The sequence below is a fragment of the Tetrao urogallus genome (assembly GCF_951394365.1).
Source record: "Tetrao urogallus genome assembly, chromosome: 27".
Taxonomy (NCBI): Eukaryota; Metazoa; Chordata; class Aves; order Galliformes; family Phasianidae; genus Tetrao; species Tetrao urogallus.
Window position 1 is genome coordinate 1,351,561 of NC_136840.1, and position 19,725 is coordinate 1,371,285.

The 19,725-nt window shown below is 55.5% G+C and overlaps 1 protein-coding gene across 2 annotated transcripts; it reads right to left on the reverse strand.

Annotated features, from left to right (window-relative positions):
- Nucleotides 1-2,160: 2,160 nt before the first annotated feature.
- On the reverse strand, nucleotides 2,161-19,725 carry ADD2 (adducin 2; the record flags this gene model as incomplete). Of its 2 annotated transcripts, XM_079547469.1 has the most annotated exons (14): nucleotides 2,161-2,459; nucleotides 3,139-3,237; nucleotides 3,309-3,465; nucleotides 3,542-3,631; nucleotides 3,730-3,849; nucleotides 6,107-6,355; nucleotides 6,453-6,629; nucleotides 9,228-9,326; nucleotides 9,408-9,551; nucleotides 12,495-12,644; nucleotides 12,718-12,798; nucleotides 14,903-15,054; nucleotides 17,419-17,557; nucleotides 19,549-19,725. In XM_079547469.1, 14 exons carry the CDS (start codon nucleotides 19,723-19,725, stop codon nucleotides 2,161-2,163), a joined length of 2,133 nt encoding a protein of 710 aa, XP_079403595.1. The 2 variants fall into 2 exon arrangements, with proteins under 2 accessions (XP_079403595.1, XP_079403596.1); XM_079547470.1 differs by lacking the exon at nucleotides 3,139-3,237 and having other exon boundaries at nucleotides 2,161-2,514; nucleotides 3,289-3,465.

Genomic DNA, 19,725 nt, shown 5'->3' on the forward strand with positions numbered 1-19,725 from the left:
CCGCCCCTCCGCCCCACTTCCGTCCGCAGCCCCCCCCACTTCCGGCGCTCCGCTCCGTGCTCTCCACGTTCCGTCCAGAAACAGCGCCGCAGCGCTTTGGTCCCACCACCAAAACGTTCCGGGAGGGGGGAAACCGCGCAGTGCCCCGCCTCGGGCAGCCCCTCTCGGCCTCCAGAAGCGAGAAGGGCTCGGGGCTGGGCCAGCTGCGAGGCTGGGGTCCGCCAGCACCATCACACGGAGCCATACCCCCAACCCCACCCCACCGCATCCCTCCATGGACTCTGAGCGCACGGAGGCCGAATGCGGGGTTTATTTATGTACACGCAGGCGTTACAGAGCGCTCCCAGCACCGACTTGCAGCCCAACCCCACGGCCACCAACCGCCACGGGGCTTTCAGGCATCCTTCAGTGCTGTTATGGTGCCCCAAAGCCTTTTCTTTGCCTCATCCTCCACTCCCAGCCCGGCGCTTTGGCTGGGATGACTCCATTCCAGCCACAGCCCTGGAAATGGGAGCCAAAAACCCACCGTGGGGTGGTTGGGGTTCAGGGGTGCTGAGGGCCACGGTGGGGCCCAGGAGAGGAGAAAAAGCAGCAAGGGAAAACGAGAGGAGAGCTGCGGGTGAACCCTGGGAAGAAAGGCTGAGGGCAGCCGAAGGGAAACCTCACTGTAGCTCTCCAGCGCTTAAAGGCTGCTCATCAGCAGGACTTTCTGATGGCAGCAGGGCAAGGGGGAATGGCTTCAAGCTAGAAGATGGGAGATTGAGATTAGATTTAGGCAGCAGGAGATTCTTTACTCAGAAGGCAGTGAGGCAATGCTGCCCAGAGCTGGAAGTGCCCCGTCCTGGAGATGGACAGGCTGAGGGCAAGGTGTGCAACCGGGCAGCCTGCAAGGTCCCCTCCAACTTAATCCATGCTGCAGCCTCTAGCAGAATGCCAGCGAGGACACGGGGGCACAGCAAAGACTCTCAGGCTGCAAAACCCCAGTGCTGGGGGAGGACATTCCTGCTGGGGTTGTGGTTTTGCAATTTATTTTTACTCTCCCCTTTAGAAGTCACTTGGCCCACCCCAAACTGCAGCCCCGTAAAGAAAACCAACCCTATCTTACGCATTTCCTCCTCTCCGTCTCCTGCCTGCAGCAGCCCTGCATTCGACCTTAAATGACTCCCACACCCCAAAAAAAGCCACCAGACTTTTCCAGGCTTCAGAGCTACTTTTTCTTCTTCCCTTTGGGTTGCATGGCTGGGCATGGGGAGGTGAGGCTGGGGGAAGGATGGGGAGGATCTGTGCGTGTGCTCAGGAGTCCAGAGCTGGGCTGAGCAGCGGTTCGGCCTCGGGGCTCTCGTGCTCTTTACGTGTACAGGCACTCATCGACGCGGTGTGGGGGGACCAGGGCAGTGCCTCCTACTGAAGTGAATTGGCAGCGTGTGTTCATCCCAAAGTAGCACTTAGTGAGTGAAGTTTGCTCAGTTTTACGTGACTCTGCCCCGAGGCTCCTCGTCTTCTGTGTTCTCAGGTGCGGTGCAGAAACCCTGCTGCTCTCCACCAAGCAGCAAACGTGTGAGTGTGGCACCAGGAGAAGGGGACCGAGGTGGCTCACAGCCTTGGGGTAAGATTGCGATCCGAGAAGGAAAGTGTCCCAGGTGCTCTCCTTCGGGGAGAGCAATCCTCCGGTGTTGGGCTCCATCCCATCACCCTGGCAAAGAGATGCCAGGGGCGAAGCCAGCGCCGTTCCAGCAGAGCGTGAAACAAAACGTTTTGGGTCAAAGGCCCAAAACCAGCGACGACAGCACACCTGTTTCTTTCTCAAAACCAAGCGCATCCGGGCTGTGCCTCCGCGTTGCACGAGGGCTCTGCAAGCAGCGGGTGGGATAAACAAACCTCAGAGGCCACGTGGGTGCCTGGGAGAGACGGGGGAGCGCTGGTGGGAGCGGGGACGTGGCGGTGGGTATTTCCCCAAGCAGCAGACAGGGGCCAAAATCTCTCGGTAAGCTCAGCGGCCACCTCCGAAGCGGGTGACGGGGGGGACTTGGTGCCTCGTGCCGGGGGCTCCCGGATTGTTCACCTCCAGGGTTTTTGGCTGCGCCATGGCCAGACGCACGGCGCAGACGCATCCGTCTGGAAAGACGCTCGGCCAAAGCCACATGGGGAGGGGGGAGAGGCTCAAGATTCGATCTTTTCCTTCTTTTTGCCCTTTTTCAGGAAGGACGGGGTCCGGAATTTCTTCTTCTTCTTGGAGGGTGATTTGGAGGGTGAGCCTTCGGGGGAGACGGGGGTGCTGGTCACCGTCTCGCTCTTCTCCTTGGGGGCATCCTGCTCTGGGTTGGCTGGGGTGCTCGTCTGGTCCCCCCCTTTGCTCTCCTCCGTGCTCTGCTCCTCATCCTTCCCATTGACCACCGCAGGCGGCTCCTTCTCGGCGGAGGAATCGGCCGGAGCTTGGCCATCCTCCACCTTCTTGTCACCTTGACAAAGGGAGAGGGAGAGGTGAGCGCCGCGGGGCCGCCAGCCGGCATCGCCCTCCCCGTGTCACCCCTGGCAGGAGCAGGATCCAACCCTGTAAGCGCAGCACAGCGCGCCGCGACCCGGCGCACCGCTTCCCTGAGCCTTTCCCCTCCCCACAGGATGGAACATGGGGCAGAGCCCCACATCCCGGCCTCAGCGATGGAACAAAGCGGGCAACACCAGCAAGGCAACCCAAGGCACGTCCTGCTGCAGGCGCTGAGCGGGCTGCTGGAGCCCGGCCCCTCCGTACTTACTACAGTGATAAGCATTCAGAGTCAGGGGGAACTCCTGGGGTGAAAGCGACACATGGAGGAAAGAGAAAGGAAGACGTTGTGGAGACAGACAGACAGACGGACACCATGAGACACGATGAGACAGCCAGCAGCCCCCACCGTCGCCCCCCCCGTGCCCCGGCCCATGCAGGTTGCATACGACGGGTGCACGCGATGTGTGGGCAACGACGCCGGGAGCCCCCCTGGTGAGTGCCAAAATCCTGCATGGACCTTAAAGGGAGGCGGCAGGTATGGGGCTACCGTGCATCCCCACTGCTGTGGGGCAGCACGAAGGCACTGCTGATGTTTACCCACGTTTTCCACAGGGGTTTTGCTCTTCAGCCCTCTCCGCCCACACCCCACTCACCCTCCGGACCCTCTGGGGCTGCGCTTTTGTTGGGGGATTTTGGGGACCCCGGTGGTGATTTTGGGGGGGATGCCTGGGTCTCCTCTTCCTCCTTGTCTCCTGCAGACAGACAGATGGCTACAGACCCCATAATGGGGCTCTGGGATGCACACGGTCCCCCCAGCTCGTACCGTGCAGCCCCAGCTTCTTCCTTTCCACCTCCCGCTTGTACTCCTCCAGCTCCTGGTCCGTGAGCTGGCTGAAGGGGTTCGGGGGCTCCGGCTCAGCTGGGACCTCCTCTTGGGATGGGTTTTTGGTCTCGGCATCCCCCAAATGGCTTTCTGTGGACTGAACCCCCCCCCAAATAGCAGCGTCACCCCCTGGCACGAGGAGAAACGGGGACCTGGGGACACGGGGGACGTACGGGGCTGCGGCTCGTCTCGGCGATCACACTGGCCAACAGCTGGGACTGCGGCCCTGCAGACTTGACGTCCTGGCGGTTCTGCTCACGGATCTACAAGAGAGATGCAGAGAGAGGATGGGAAAACGTGGACCCGTCGTCCTCGGGACCCTTGGGACCCCGCATCCAGGGTCACCCGGATGGCAACGCACCTTGTTCCTCATCTCCAGCACCTCCTGAGGGTCGGTGTAGAGGGGCACAAACTGGTTGGGGTTCTCGATGCGGATGGCAGTGCCACTGCTGCCCTTCTCCACCTCGTCAGCCTTCAGCCACTGCATGGAAAGGAAGGGGGAAAGACCCAGAGATGCAGGGCATGGAGAGCAAAGCCAGGTGAATTCGTGGCATGGCGAGAGGAAACCCCAATAATTGCACGTAATCAAGAGCAAGCCCCAACGAATGCACGGATGGTATTGAGAAAGGAAACCCAGATAAATGCACAGCACTGAAAGAGGGAAACACAATACATGGCATGGAGGAAGCAAGCCCAATAAATGCATGTCGTCAAGAGGAAACCTTAATAAATGCGTGGCTTTGAGTGGTAACCCCAATAAACACATGGCATTGAGAGAGGAAACCCTAATAAATGCATGGCATGGAGAGCAAGCCCTGACAAAAGAACGGTTTTGAGCAGTAACTCCAATAAGTACGAGGCATTAAGGGAGGAAACCTCGATAGCCGTGTGTCATGGAGAGCAAACCCCAATCAGTGCATGGCATGGAGAGAGATCTTGATAGATGAGAGCAAACCCCAATAAATATATGGCACAGGAAGAGCAAACCCTGACCAATGCATGGCGTGGCAAGAGGAAAGCCCAATAAATGCACGCCACCAGGAGACTAAAGCTGATGAATAAATGCATCTTGCAGAGAGAAGAGACTGGGCCAAACGTGTGGGGCAGGGAAAGGAAACCCCAACAAAGCACTGGGTGCTGGAGGTGGGCTTTTAGAATAGAAGGTGCTCTGGGGCAAATAAAGGCAGGCACGGGGCAAATAAAGGCAGACACGGGGCAAATAAAGGCAGGCACGGGGCAAATAAAGGCAGACACGGGGCAAATAAAGGCAGACACGGGGCAAAGAAAGGCAGGCACGGGGCAAAGAAAGGCAGGCACGGGGCAAAGAAAGGCAGGCACGGGGCAAATAAAGGCAGGCACGGGGCAAATAAAGGCAGGCACGGGGCAAATAAAGGCAGGCACGGGGCAAATAAAGGCAGGCACGGGGCAAATAAAGGCAGGCACGGGGCAAATAAAGGCAGGCACGGGGCAAATAAAGGCAGGCACGGGGCAAATAAAGGCAAACGGGGCAAATAAAGGCAGGCACGGGGCAAATAAAGGCAGACACGGGGCAAATAAAGGCAGACAGGGGGCAAATAAAGGCAGACAGGGGGCAAATAAAGGCAGGCACGGGGCAAATAAAGGCAGGCACGGGGCAAATAAAGGCAGGCACGGGGCAAATAAAGGCAGGCACGGGGCAAATAAAGGCAGGCACGGGGCAAGTAAAGGCAGACACGGGGCAAATAAAGGCAGACAGGGGGCAAATAAAGGCAGACACGGGGCAAATAAAGGCAGACACGGGGCAAATAAAGGCAGACAGGGGGCAAATAAAGGCAGGCACGGGGCAAATAAAGGCAGGCACGGGGCAAATAAAGGCAGACATGGGGCAAATAATGGCAAACGGGGCAAATAAAGGCAGACACGGGGCAAATAAAGGCAGACATGGGGCAAATAAAGGCAAACGGGGCAAATAAAGGCAGACATGGGGCAAATAAAGGCAGACATGGGGCAAATAAAGGCAGACATGGGGCAAATAAAGGCAGACATGGGGCAAATAAAGGCAGACAGGGGGCAAGTAAAGGCAGACACGGGGCAAGTAAAGGCAGACATGGGGCAAGTAAAGGCAGGCACGGGGCAAATAAAGGCAGACATGGGGCAAATAAAGGCAGGCACGGGGCAAATAAAGGCAGACATGGGGCAAATAAAGGCAGACATGGGGCAAGTAAAGGCAGACATGGGGCAAATAAAGGCAGACATGGGGCAAGTAAAGGCAGACATGGGGCAAATAAAGGCAGACATGGAGCAAATAAAGGCAGACGGGGCAAATAAAGGCAGGCACGGGGGCAAATAAAAGCAGACATGGGGCAAATAAAAGCAGACAGGGGGCAAATAAAGGCAGACATGGGGCAAATAAAGGCAGACACGGGGCAAGTAAAGGCAGACAGGGGGCAAATAAAGGCAGACACGGGGCAAACAAAGGCAGACACGGGGCAAACAAAGGCAGACACGGGGCAAACAAAGGCAGACACGGGGCAAATAAAGGCAGACACGGGGCAAATAAAGGCAGACATGCTTAGTGTGCCTGAAGTGGGCACACACCAAGCATTTCTCACTACTGGAGAACCCCTGTGTGCTCTCTCTGCTCACCCATTTTTGGCAGACCCAGCGCTCCAAGCATCCCCTACCTCCCTTTTATCGACAAGCCCCCCCAGGAGCGATCAGCCGGAGCCAAAACCCCAAAGAACCCGACAGCCCCATACGGTCGTCTTGGTCTTCTGGCCTCCCTGCTGCTCCTCGGCCACGCTGACCCGCAGGTACGTGTTGGGTGTGTTGAGCCACCGCGTCTTCTCCTTCTGCTGCTTCTGTGCGTGCTGCCGCAGCGCAGGCGTGGGCATCGCCTCCTCCTCAAAGACGAAGGCCGTCACCGTGGCAGGGATGAGCACATCGCTTTTGGGTTTGCTTTTCTCTTGCACGAAGGGGTAGCGGTAGGTGTAACCGGTGCGGTAGCCCTGCAGAGCGAAGCGGCATCGGGTCCTGTGAGTTATTTTCTCAGGGTGGTTTGAAAAAGGATGGAGGGACGCCGCGCGCTCGCTCGCGGCTGCTCACCAGGTTGTCCAGCATCCTCATCAGGGCTTCAAATTCGTGCTCGCCCAACCGGCTCTTCTGCATGGGGCCGAAGGTGCTGCCAGCCCAGCGCACGGAGCCCACCTCGTGGGGACGGTGCTTGGCACGCTCCAGCACGATGAGGTTCTCTGCACCGCCTGCACTCGCCAGCGCCGACACCTGCAGCGTTGCATCGGTGGCTGAGACTTTGCACAGCGCTGTGCACGGTGCAGGGGGCATTGCATCGATGGCTGAGAGCACGCAGAGCTCTGTGCGTGGTGCTGGGAGCACTGCTCTGGTGCTGAGAGCAGGCACGGCTTTGTGCATGTAAGGTGGAGGGGGTATTTCATTGGTGGCTGAGACCATGCGTGGTGCTGAGGGCATTGCAGTAGTGGCTGAGACCGCGCACAGAGCTGTGCATGGTGCAGGGGGCATTGCATTGATGGATGAGAGCATGCAAGGTGCTGGGAGCGTTGCATTGATGGCTGAGACCATGCACAGCTCAATGCAAGGTGCTGGGAGCGTTGCATTGATGGCTGAGACCACGCACAGCTCAGTGCATGGTGCTGGAAGCATTGCATTGATGGCTGAGACCATGCACAGCTCAGTGCAAGGTGCTGGGAGCGTTGCATTGATGGCTGAGACCATGCACAGCTCAATGCAAGGTGCTGGGAGCGTTGCATTGATGGCTGAGACCATGCACAGCTCAATGCAAGGTGCTGGGAGCGTTGCATTGATGGCTGAGACCACGCACAGCTCAGTGCAAGGTGCTGGGAGCATTGCATTGATGGCTGAGACCACGCACAGCTCAGTGCATGGTGCTGGAAGCATTGCATTGATGGCTGAGACCATGCACAGCTCAATGCAAGGTGCTGGGAGCGTTGCATTGATGGCTGAGACCATGCACAGCTCAATGCAAGGTGCTGGGAGCGTTGCATTGATGGCTGAGACCACGCACAGCTCAGTGCAAGGTGCTGGGAGCATTGCATTGATGGCTGAGACCATGCACAGCTCAGTGCATGGTGCTGGGAGCATTGCATTGATGGCTGAGACCACGCACAGCTCAATGCATGGTGCTGGGAGCATTGCATTGATGGCTGAGACCATGCACAGCTCAGTGCAAGGTGCTGGGAGCATTGCATTGATGGCTGAGACCACGCACAGCTCAGTGCATGGTGCTGGAAGCATTGCATTGATGGCTGAGACCATGCACAGCTCAATGCAAGGTGCTGGGAGCGTTGCATTGATGGCTGAGACCATGCACAGCTCAGTGCAAGGTGCTGGGAGCATTGCACTGATGGCTGAGACCACGCACAGCTCAGTGCATGGTGCTGGAAGCATTGCATTGATGGCTGAGACCATGCACAGCTCAATGCAAGGTGCTGGGAGCGTTGCATTGATGGCTGAGACCATGCACAGCTCAATGCAAGGTGCTGGGAGCGTTGCATTGATGGCTGAGACCACGCACAGCTCAGTGCAAGGTGCTGGGAGCATTGCATTGATGGCTGAGACCATGCACAGCTCAGTGCATGGTGCTGGGAGCATTGCATTGATGGCTGAGACCACGCACAGCTCAATGCACGGTGCAGGGGGCATTGCATCGATGGCTGAGAGCACGCAGAGCTCTGTGCGTGGTGCTGGGAGCACTGCTCTGGTGCTGAGAGCAGGCACGGCTTTGTGCATGTAAGGTGGAGGGGGTATTTCATTGGTGGCTGAGACCATGCGTGGTGCTGAGGGCATTGCAGTAGTGGCTGAGACCGCGCACAGAGCTGTGCATGGTGCAGGGGGCATTGCATTGATGGATGAGAGCATGCAAGGTGCTGGGAGCGTTGCATTGATGGCTGAGACCATGCACAGCTCAATGCAAGGTGCTGGGAGCGTTGCATTGATGGCTGAGACCACGCACAGCTCAGTGCATGGTGCTGGAAGCATTGCATTGATGGCTGAGACCATGCACAGCTCAGTGCAAGGTGCTGGGAGCGTTGCATTGATGGCTGAGACCATGCACAGCTCAATGCAAGGTGCTGGGAGCGTTGCATTGATGGCTGAGACCATGCACAGCTCAATGCAAGGTGCTGGGAGCGTTGCATTGATGGCTGAGACCACGCACAGCTCAGTGCAAGGTGCTGGGAGCATTGCATTGATGGCTGAGACCACGCACAGCTCAGTGCATGGTGCTGGAAGCATTGCATTGATGGCTGAGACCATGCACAGCTCAATGCAAGGTGCTGGGAGCGTTGCATTGATGGCTGAGACCATGCACAGCTCAATGCAAGGTGCTGGGAGCGTTGCATTGATGGCTGAGACCACGCACAGCTCAGTGCAAGGTGCTGGGAGCATTGCATTGATGGCTGAGACCATGCACAGCTCAGTGCATGGTGCTGGGAGCATTGCATTGATGGCTGAGACCACGCACAGCTCAATGCATGGTGCTGGGAGCATTGCATTGATGGCTGAGACCATGCACAGCTCAGTGCAAGGTGCTGGGAGCATTGCATTGATGGCTGAGACCACGCACAGCTCAGTGCATGGTGCTGGAAGCATTGCATTGATGGCTGAGACCATGCACAGCTCAATGCAAGGTGCTGGGAGCGTTGCATTGATGGCTGAGACCATGCACAGCTCAGTGCAAGGTGCTGGGAGCATTGCACTGATGGCTGAGACCACGCACAGCTCAGTGCATGGTGCTGGGAGCGTTGCATTGATGGCTGAGACCATGCACAGCTCAGTGCACCATCCCAGGGCACCGCAGGCCCCCATTTTAGGGGCAGCTCTCACCTGCACCTCGCAGGCTGCCTGCAGGTGGAAGATGCTGTAGAAAGCCTCCTCGGCCGTGTCGCCCAGCGCCAGCACCCCGTGGTTGCGCAGCACCAGGATCTGCGGTGGCAAAGGAGCATCAGCACAGTGTGTGGGGCTGGGGGGAGGCTGTTACCAGCACCGTGACCCCCCCAGACCCACCTTGCAGGTGGGGCCGAGGCACTTCTGCAGCTCAACCCGGTCGGCTTCGTCCTCCACCTCACCACGGAAATCGAAGTAGGCGATGTCCCCCAGCAGCAGCGCAGCACGGGAGATGGGCAGCACACCGCAGCGCATGGCTGACACCTGTGGCACGGCACAATATGGCACCACGTGGCATGGCACAATATGGCACCACGTGGCACGGCACGGTATGGCACCACGTGGCACAGCACAACACGGCACAGCGCGACATGACAGCATGGCACGGCACGACATGGCGCAGTGTGGCAGAAGGCACCACAGCAAGGCAGAATGTGGCACAGAACAGCACCGGCTGGCACAGCAGGACACGGCACAGCTTGGCACAATATGGCACAGCGTGGCACGGTGCAGGGTGGCACGAGACTGTGGCACAAACTGACACGAGACGGCACAGCGTTGGCACAGCCTTGTGTTGTGGAACAACACAGTGTGGCACAGAGCGACGTGGCACAAAGTGGCACAGAATGGAATGGGGCAACACGGCACAGCAGCACAACGAGGCACAGCAGCACAACGAGGCACAGCAGCACAACGAGGCACAGCAGCACAACGAGGCACAGCAGCACAACGAGGCACAGCAGCACAACGAGGCACAGCAGCACAACGAGGCACAGCAGCACAACGAGGCACAGCAGCACAACGAGGCACAGCAGCACAACGAGGCACAGCAGCACAACGAGGCACAGCAGCACAACGAGGCACAGCAGCACAACGTGGCACAGCAGCACAACGTGGCACAGCAGCACACTGTACGAAGTAATATGGCACAATATGGCACAGAACAACGTGGCATGAAGTTGCACAATACAGCATGGCTCAACACAGCACGGTTTGGCACAGAACAACACAAAGTAGCACAGCGTGACACAGCACAACATGGCACCCTGTGGCATGGAGTAGCATGGCGTGGCACAGAGAAATATGGCACGAGGTGGCACAGAGCATTAGGGCACAATATGGCACGGCACAACACAAGGTAGCACAGAGAAATAGGGCGCAATATGGCACAATAGGGCACAACACAACACAGCACGAGGTGTCACAGAGCAATATGGCAGAGTTTGGCACAAGGTAAAAACAGTATGGCAGAATATGGTCCAGCACAACACAATATGGCCCAATAGGGCACCATACAGCACGACACAACACAAGGTGGTACAAGATGGCACAAAATGGCACAGTATGGCCCAATACAACACAACGTGGCACAATAGGGCAAAATGTGGCCCAACGCAACACAATATGAGCCAACATGGGCCAATATGGCCCTACACAACACAACATGGCCCAATAGGGCACAATGGGGCACAATTGGGCAGAATATGGTCCAGTATGGCAGAATATGGTCCAATAAGGCCCTACACAACACAATATGGCACAATAGTGCACAGTAAGGCCCAATAGGGCACGATATGGCCCAATATAACACAATACAACACAATGTATTACAATATATCACAATATGGCCCAATACAACACAATATGGCACAATAGGGAACAATGTGGCCCTACACAACACAGTATGGCACACTAGGGCACAGTAAGGCCCAATATGGCACAGTACATTACAAAATATCACAATATGGCCCAACACAACACAATATGGTCCAATACAGACCAATAGAGCACAATAGGGCCCAACAAAGCACCATTTGGCCCAACAGGGCACAATATGGCCCAATAAAACACATTATATAACAATATGGTCCAACACAATGTAATATGGCACAACAGGGCACAATAAGGCCCAATTGGCACAGTATAGCCCAATATAACACAATATATTACGATATATCACAACATGGCCCAACACAACACCATATGGCCCAGTGTGGCCCAATAGGACACAATACGGCCCAATATAATGCATTATATAACAATATGGCCCAACACAACGCAATATGGCACAACAGTGCACAATAAGGTCCAATAGGGCACAATAAGGCACAGTAGGGCACAATATAGCCCAATATAATAAAATATAACACAATACAACACAATATGGCCCAATATGGCCCTACACAACACAATATGGCCCAACATAACCCTATACAACCCGATAGGGACCAACACAACCCAATGTAGCCCAATACAACACATTATATCACAATACGGCCCAACACAACACCATATGGCCCAATAGGGCCCAATACAACACATTTTATCACAACATGGCCCAGCACAACGCCATATGGCCCAATACGGCCCGACACAACACAATATGGCCCAGTAGGGCACAATAGGACCCAACACAACACAATATGGCACAATAAGGCCCAATATGGCCCAACGTAGCCCAATGCAACACATTATATCACAGCATGGCTCAACACAACACATTATATCACAACACGGCCCGACACAACACAACGTAGCCCAATATATCACAATATGGTCTGACACAACACAACGTAGCCCAATATATCACAATATGGCCTGACACAACACATTATATCACAACACAGCCCAACACAACACATTATATCACAACACAGCCCAACACAACACAATATATCACAATATGGCCCAACACAACACATTTTATCACAGCATGGCCCGACACAACACAACACAGCCCAACACAACACATTATATCACAATACGGCCCAACACAACACATTATATCACAGCATGGCCCAACACAACACATTATATTGCAATACGGCCTGACACAACACGATATATCTCAATATGGCCAGACACAACACAACATGGCCCAATACAACACAGTATATCGCAATACAGCCCAACACAACACAATATATCACAATACAGCCCAACACAACACAATATATCACAATATGGCCCAACACAACACAATATATCGCAATACAGCCCAACACAACACAGTATATCGCGATACGGCCCAACACAACACAATATATCGCAATACAGCCCAACACAACACAGTATATCGCAATACAGCCCAACACAACACAGTATATCACAATACGGCCCAACACAACACAGTATATCACAATACGGCCCAACACAACACAGTATATCGCGATACGGCCCGACACAACAGCCCTCCCTCCCTCTCACCGCCGCCGTTGCTGGGGTGTGCAAGCGCACAATGCAGCGGGCGTCGGGGCGGGCGGCGTAGATGGCGGCATGGAGGCTGAAGGCACGAGCATCGGGGGCAAAGTCGGTGCTGCCCTGCTCCACCACATCGCCCAGCACGTTCACCTTGATCTGAGGGGAGAGGAGGGGCTCTCAGAGCCTGGGGGATCGGGGATATCGGGGGGGGGTCATGGGGGGCGCTCACCAGGCTGGCTGCGGTCACCTCGCTGCACGCCAAACCTTGGGGGGCCACCAGGAAGTGCTCCTGTTCTTTGCTGACCCTCAGCTGGGGGGGGGAGAGGATGGAAGGTGAATGGAAGTGAAAAGGGGGAGGGGAGGGGGAAAAGGGGGAGATGGGGGGGGGAGAAAGGGGGGAGATGGGGGAGGAAAAAGGGGGAGGGGAAAAAAGGGGGGGGAGGGGTAAAAGAAAGGGGGGAGAGGGAAATGGGGGAGGGGGAGAAGGGGGGGAAGGGGAGAGGGGGAAAAGAAAGGGGGGAGGGGAGGGCGAAAAAGGGGGGAGAGGAGATGAGGGGGGAAAAGAAACAGGGGAGATGAGGGAGGAAAGAGGGGGGAGGGGAGGGCGAAAAAGGGGGGGGAAGAAAGGGGGGAAGGGGAGATGAAGGGGGGAAGAAAGGGGGGAGATAGAGGGGGAAGAGGGGGGAGGGGAGGGAGAAAAAGGGGGGGGAAGGGGAGAGGGGGAAAAGAAAGGGGGGAGGGGATATGGGGGGGGAAAAGAAAGGGGGGAGATGAGGGAGGGAGGGAAGACGGGGGAGGGGAGGGGGAAAGGGGGGGGGAAAGAAAGGGGGGAAGGGAGGGGGGAAAAAGGGGGAGGGGAGATGAGGGGGGAAAAGAAAGGGGGGAGATGAGAGGGGGAAGAGGGGGAGGGGAGGGGGAAGAAAGGGGGGAGGGGAGGGGAAAAGAAGGGAGGGAGGAGGGGAAAAAAGGGGGAGGAAAAAGGGGGAAAAGGGGAATAAAACATAGAAATAAAATAATAACATTAGAAACCAAATAGAAAATATGAGAAGACTGAAAACAGAGTAATGAAAAAGAAAAGAAGATGGAAGACGTCAATGGGGATGAAAAAAAAGGAAAAGGAAAAGGAAAAGGAAGAGGAAAAGGAAAAGGAAGAGTCGACAGAAATAAAGGGAACAAATGTAAAATAAATGAAATAAAGCAGTAAAAATGAGTAAAAGGAAAATTAAAAAGTTAATAAACGATAAAGGAGAAAAATCAAATGACACAAAGCAAAGTAAATGGATAAAATAAAAACAAATTAAAAGGATTAAAAGTCAAGCAATAAATTGTGAAAATAAATGAAATAAATAATGAATTGAATAATAAATAGCTAATAAAACAGTAAATGAAAATCAATCACGTGATACACAGCAATGAATGGTGATAAATGAAATAATAAATAAGAAGTAAATGAAGTAATTGATGAATGCAGTAAATAGGAAACAAAAAATAGTCAGTAATGTGAAAGTGCAGAATGAATAAAGGATTCAAAATTAATAGGATGGATAAAAAATTAATAGAAAGGATAAAGAAAAAATGTAAGAAGTGAATGAAAGTAAAATGCATGAAGGGAATAAAGGGAAATAAAGTCTGATGGGAAGCTGTGAATGAAGTCAGAACGAAAGGGAAACACGGAACTGAGTGGGGAAGGGAATAAATGGAAGGAAGGGGATGTAGAAATGAAATTAAAGGTGAAATAAATCAAAGGAAGTGAAATAAATGCAGCCAAGTGGGTGAAATAAAGCAGGATACCAAGAAAAATGGGCGAAATAAATTAAAAGTGGGTGAGACAGAAATGGCAAACTAAGAGAAATAAATAAAGTGAGAAGGGTGAAGTAAGCAGAGCGAGATAAGAGAAATAAAGAATAGAGCAAAATAAGAGAAATAAAGAATAGAGCAAAATAAGAGAGATAAATAATAGAGCAAAATAAGAGAAATAAATGGAGCAAAATAAGAGAAATAAACAATAGAGCAAAATAAGAGAGACAAATAAAGTGAAAAAAGTGAAATAAATAAAGTGAAAAAAGTGAAATAAATAAAGTGAAAAAAGTGAAATAAATAGAGCAAAATAAGAGAAATTATTGAAGTGAAAAGGGTGAAATAAATGGAGCAAACTAAGAGGAATAAATGGAGCAAAGTAAGAGAAACAAAAACCCGAGGTCGATAAAACAAGCGCAATCCATAACCATCAAACACGTGACACAAAACCCAACTCCACGCTTCCCCTCCCCCCCCCCCGTGAAGCAACGCGAAAGGAAAAACCCGAAACGGCTTTAATAAAACGCCCCGAACGTCGCCCGGCCGTCGGGAGGACAAACGGACGCGTTGGAAAGCGGAGAAAAAGAGCGAGGGGCGAAACTCGGCGCGGTGCTCACGGTGACGGCCGCGTGGCCCAGCTGCGCCCAGCCGTACAGATCCAGCAGGCGGTGCACGCTGCTCGCTTTGCAGCGCATCAAGCGCTCCCCCTTGGCCAGGGCTGGAGCGTCCGGACCGTGGAGGTCGTTGATGGGAGTCACCGCTGTCAGACCTGCGGGGACACAGGGAGAGCGTGGGGGGATGTGGGGACAGCGGGGGGACACAACGTGGGGGGACACAACATGCGGGGACAGAGGGACAGTGTGGGGTGATGTGGGGACAGCATTGGGGGGGACACAACGTGGGGACAGCAGGGGGACACACTGGGGGGCCAAAATGTGGGGACAGCATTGGGACACAGGGTGGGACACAGGGAGAGTGTGGGGTGATGTGGTGACAGTGAGGGGGATACATTGGGGGCACAAAATGTGGGGACAGCATTGGGACACAGGGTGGGGACAAAGGGACATTGTGGGGTGCTGTGGGGACAGCAGGGGGACACAATGTGGGGGGACACAACATGCGGGGACAGAAGGACAGTGTGGGGTGATGTGGGGACAGCAGGGGGACACAACGTGGGGACACAATGTGGGGGTACAGTGTGGGGTGATGTGGGGACAGTGAGGGGACACTGGGGACACAACATTGGGGCAACATGGGGACATATTGGGGGGACAAAATGTGGGGACAGTGTGGGGACACAGGGAGAGTGTGGGGGGATGTGGGGACAGTGAGGGGGACACAGTGAGGGGGACACACTGGGGGGACAAAATGTGGGGACAGCATTGGGACACAGGGTGGGGACAAAGGGACATTTTGGGGTGCTGTGGGGACAGCAGAGGGACACAACATGGGGGGACAGTGTGGGGTGATGTGGGGACAGTGAGGAGACACTATGGGGACACAACATTGGGGCAACATGGGGACATATTGGGAGGACAAAATGTGGGGACACTGTGGGGACACAGGGAGAGTGTGGGGTGATGTGGGGACAGCAGGGGGACACAACATGGGGACACAACGTGGGGACACAATGTGGGGATGATGTGGGGACAGTGAGGGGACACTGTGGTGACACTAAGGGGATGCATTGTGGGGGACAAAATGTGGGGACAGCATTGGGACACAGCGTGGGGTGATGTGGGGACGGGGGGGACACAACGTGGGGGGACAGCATTGGGACACAGGGTGGGGACACAGGGAGAGTGTGGGATGATATGGGGACAGCAGGGGGGGACAAGGACAATGTGGGGGTGATGTGGGGACAGGGGGGAGACAATAGGGGGCCACGACATGGGGACATAACAGGAAGATAGCATTGGGACACAGTTGGGTACAATGTGGGGACAGTGGGGGGACAGAACATTGGGACAACATGGGGACACATAGGGGGGGACAAAATGTGGGGACAGCATTGGGACACAGTGTGGGGACACAGGGACAGCGTGGGGTGATGTGGGGACAGCGGGGGGACAGAATATGAGGGCAATGTGGGGACAGCAGGGGACATAATATGGGAGAGAGTTTGGGGATGATGCGGGGACAACATTGGGACACAGCGTGGGGACACGGGGCACAGCAGGAGAACAACGTGGGGACATGGGGAACAAAACATGGGGACAATGTGGTGATAGTGGGGGACAGGAGGGGACAATGTGGGGACACAGCATGGGGACGATGTGGGAACGTGACATAGGGACAGCAGGGACACAACACGGGGACACGGCGTGGGGACACAGGGACAGCGTGGGGTGATATGGGGACAGCAGGGGGCACAATGAGGGGACAATGTGGGGACATTGGGGGGACACAACGTGGGTACAGTGTTGGGATAGTGTGGGGACAACATAGGGACAACGTGGGAACACAACGTGAGGATGATGCGGGGACAGGAGGGGACACAACATAGGGACACAACATGGGGATGACGTGGGGACAGCAGGGACACAAGATGGAGACAGCATCAGGACAATGTGGGGACAGCGTTGGGACGGTGAGGGGATGCAACACTGGGACAACATGGGGACAGTTTGGGGACATGACATGAGAACAACATGGGGACACAACGTGGGGACAATGGGGGGAGCAACATCCAGACAGCATGGAAACAGCAGGGGGACAATGTATGGACAACGTGGGGACAGAAGGAGGACACAACATGGGGACAGCGTTGGGACACAATACTGGGACAACACGGGGACAACATGGGGATGCAGTGTGGGGACAACATGGAGACGATGCGGGGACAGCAGGGGGACACAACGTGGGGGACGAAACACAGGGACAGTGGAGAGATTGCATGGGGGAGGTGTGGGGACAGCAGGGGACCAACATTTGGACAACATGGGGACAGCGGGGGGGACACAGCATGGGGACACCGCGCTCCATCCCCCGGCCCTCTCCCAGCTTTCCCATTGGGAACGGCACGCTGAGCGCTTGGCGATGTTCTCCGAACCAGAAGCATCCCCAAATCCTTCCCTTTTTGTCCCCAAAAGTCCCCCCCCACCTCCTCTGAGACCCCCCCCCCCAGCCATACCCATGGGGGAGGTGGGCAGGGTGGCAGGGGACGTGGTGGCCACGAAGTCTGCAATCTGCCGCAGCGCCCACACGTGGGACGAGTTGTTGCCCTTCTTCATCTGCTCCTGGATGAGGCTCTCCAGCTCCTCCCTGAAAGACTGCAGAGCGCGGCGTCACCGAGCCCAAAGGTGTCCAGAATGGGGACATTTTGGTGGCACCGCGGTGGTGGCATCTCAGCATGGGTGGCGGCGTTGCCAGGGGGTTGGGGAAAGCGGGGGTAGCCGTGGGGGGGGGGGGATGATGGCATCGAGGTGGTGGTGGCACCATGGTGATGTCACCAAGTCGGTGTCATGGGGACGGTGGTGACATCATGGTGGCATCACCAACTCGGTGTCATGGGGACGGTGGTGACATCATGGTGGCATCACCAACTCAGTGCCATGGGGACGGTGGTGACATCATGGTGGCATCACCAACTCGGTGTCATGGGGACGGTGGTGACATCATGGTGGCATCACCAACTCGGTGTCATGGGGACGGTGGTGACATCATGGTGGCATCACCAACTCAGTGCCATGGGGATGGTGGTGACATCATGGTGGCATCACCAACTCGGTGCCATGGGGACGGGGGCACCAGCAGCTTGATGAAGCGCCATCATGAAGATGATGGCATCGTGGTGATACCCCAGTTTGGTGGCGTGGCGATGGGGACCACGTCGCAACGGTGGCACCACCAGCTTGGGGGAAGGGCCACCATGGTGACGTCACCAACTCGGTGCCATGGGGATGGTGGTGACATCATGGTGACGTCACCAACATGGCGCCATGGGGACGGTGGCACCAGCAGCTTGATGAAGCGCCATCACGAAGATGGTGACATCATGGCGGCGCCACCAATTGGGTGCCATGGGGACGGTGGCATCGTCAGCTTGGTGGAAGTGCCACCATGAAGGTGACGGCACCGTGAGGACATCACATCACATCTCGGTGGCATGGTGACGGTGACATCATGGTGACATCACCAACTCGGTGCCATGGGGACGGTGGCATTGCCAACCTGATGGACGTGCCACCCTCGCCATGGTGACATCATCAACTTGGTGGCACCACCAGCTTGAGGGAAGTGCCACCGCGGTGACATCGCCAACATGGCGCCATGGGGATGGTGGTGGCATCACGGTGACATCGGCAGCTTGGTGACACCAGCAGGTGAGTGGGGCTCTGCACCAACGCAGAGCGGCATTTTCTTTTGGGGCAGGAGGGATTTTTGGGGACAGAAGGGACAGGGATGGGACAAGAAAGATGGGGTGAAGTCAAAGGAATATTTGGGTTCAAAAAGAGGAGAAGGGGGGACATTTGGGGTTTAGGAGGGGTGGGATGGAGCTGGGATGGGGCAGGAGAATCATTTTGGGGACAGAAGGGACATGAATGGGGCTGGAAAGGTGGGATGGAACAGGAGGAACATTTGGGGTCAGGAAGAGCGGGATGGAGCTGAGATGGGGCAAGAGGAACGTTTGGGGACAGAAGGGACATGAATGGGGGCAGGAGGGGTGGGATGGAGGAGGAGGAACATTTGGGATCGAGAAGGATGGGATGGAGCTGAAATGGGGCAGGAGGAATATTTGGGGACATGGATAGGGCCAGGAAGAACGGGATGGGTTTGGGATGGGAAAGGAGGAGCATTTGGGACCAAGAAGGATGGGATGGGGCTGAAACGGGGCAGGAGGAACATTTGGGGTCAGAAGGGACATGAATGGGGGCAGGATGAGTGGGATGGGGCAGGAGGAACATTTGGGATCAAGAAGGATGGGATGGAGCTGAATTGGGGCAGGAGGAATATTTGGGGACATGGATAGGGCCAGGAAGAACGGGATGGGTTTGGGATGGGAAAGGAGGAGCATTTGGGGCTAAGGAGGGATGGGGCTGGGATGGGGCAGGAGGAACATTTGGGGTCAGAAGGGACATGAATGGGGGCAGGAGGAACATTTGGGGTCAGAAGGGACATGAATGGGGGCAGGAGGGGGTGAGATGGGGCAGGAGGAACATTTGGGGTCAGGAAGGATGGGATGAAGCAGGAGGAATGTTTAGGATCAGGAAGGCTTGGATGGGGCAGGAGGCCGTTTGTAGGGTCAGGGGCCGCCGCTCACCGGGCTCTGTAGGATCATGGTGACCCTCTTCTTCTGCTCCATCATGTTGAAGTCCTGCCTCAGGTCGGCTGCCATGTTGCGCTCCCGCAGGTATTCGGGGTCGTCTTCGGGGAAGCGATCGAAGTATCGGGGTCCGGGGGGGGAGGGGGGGGGCTCAGGGCTGGCAGCCGTGCTCAT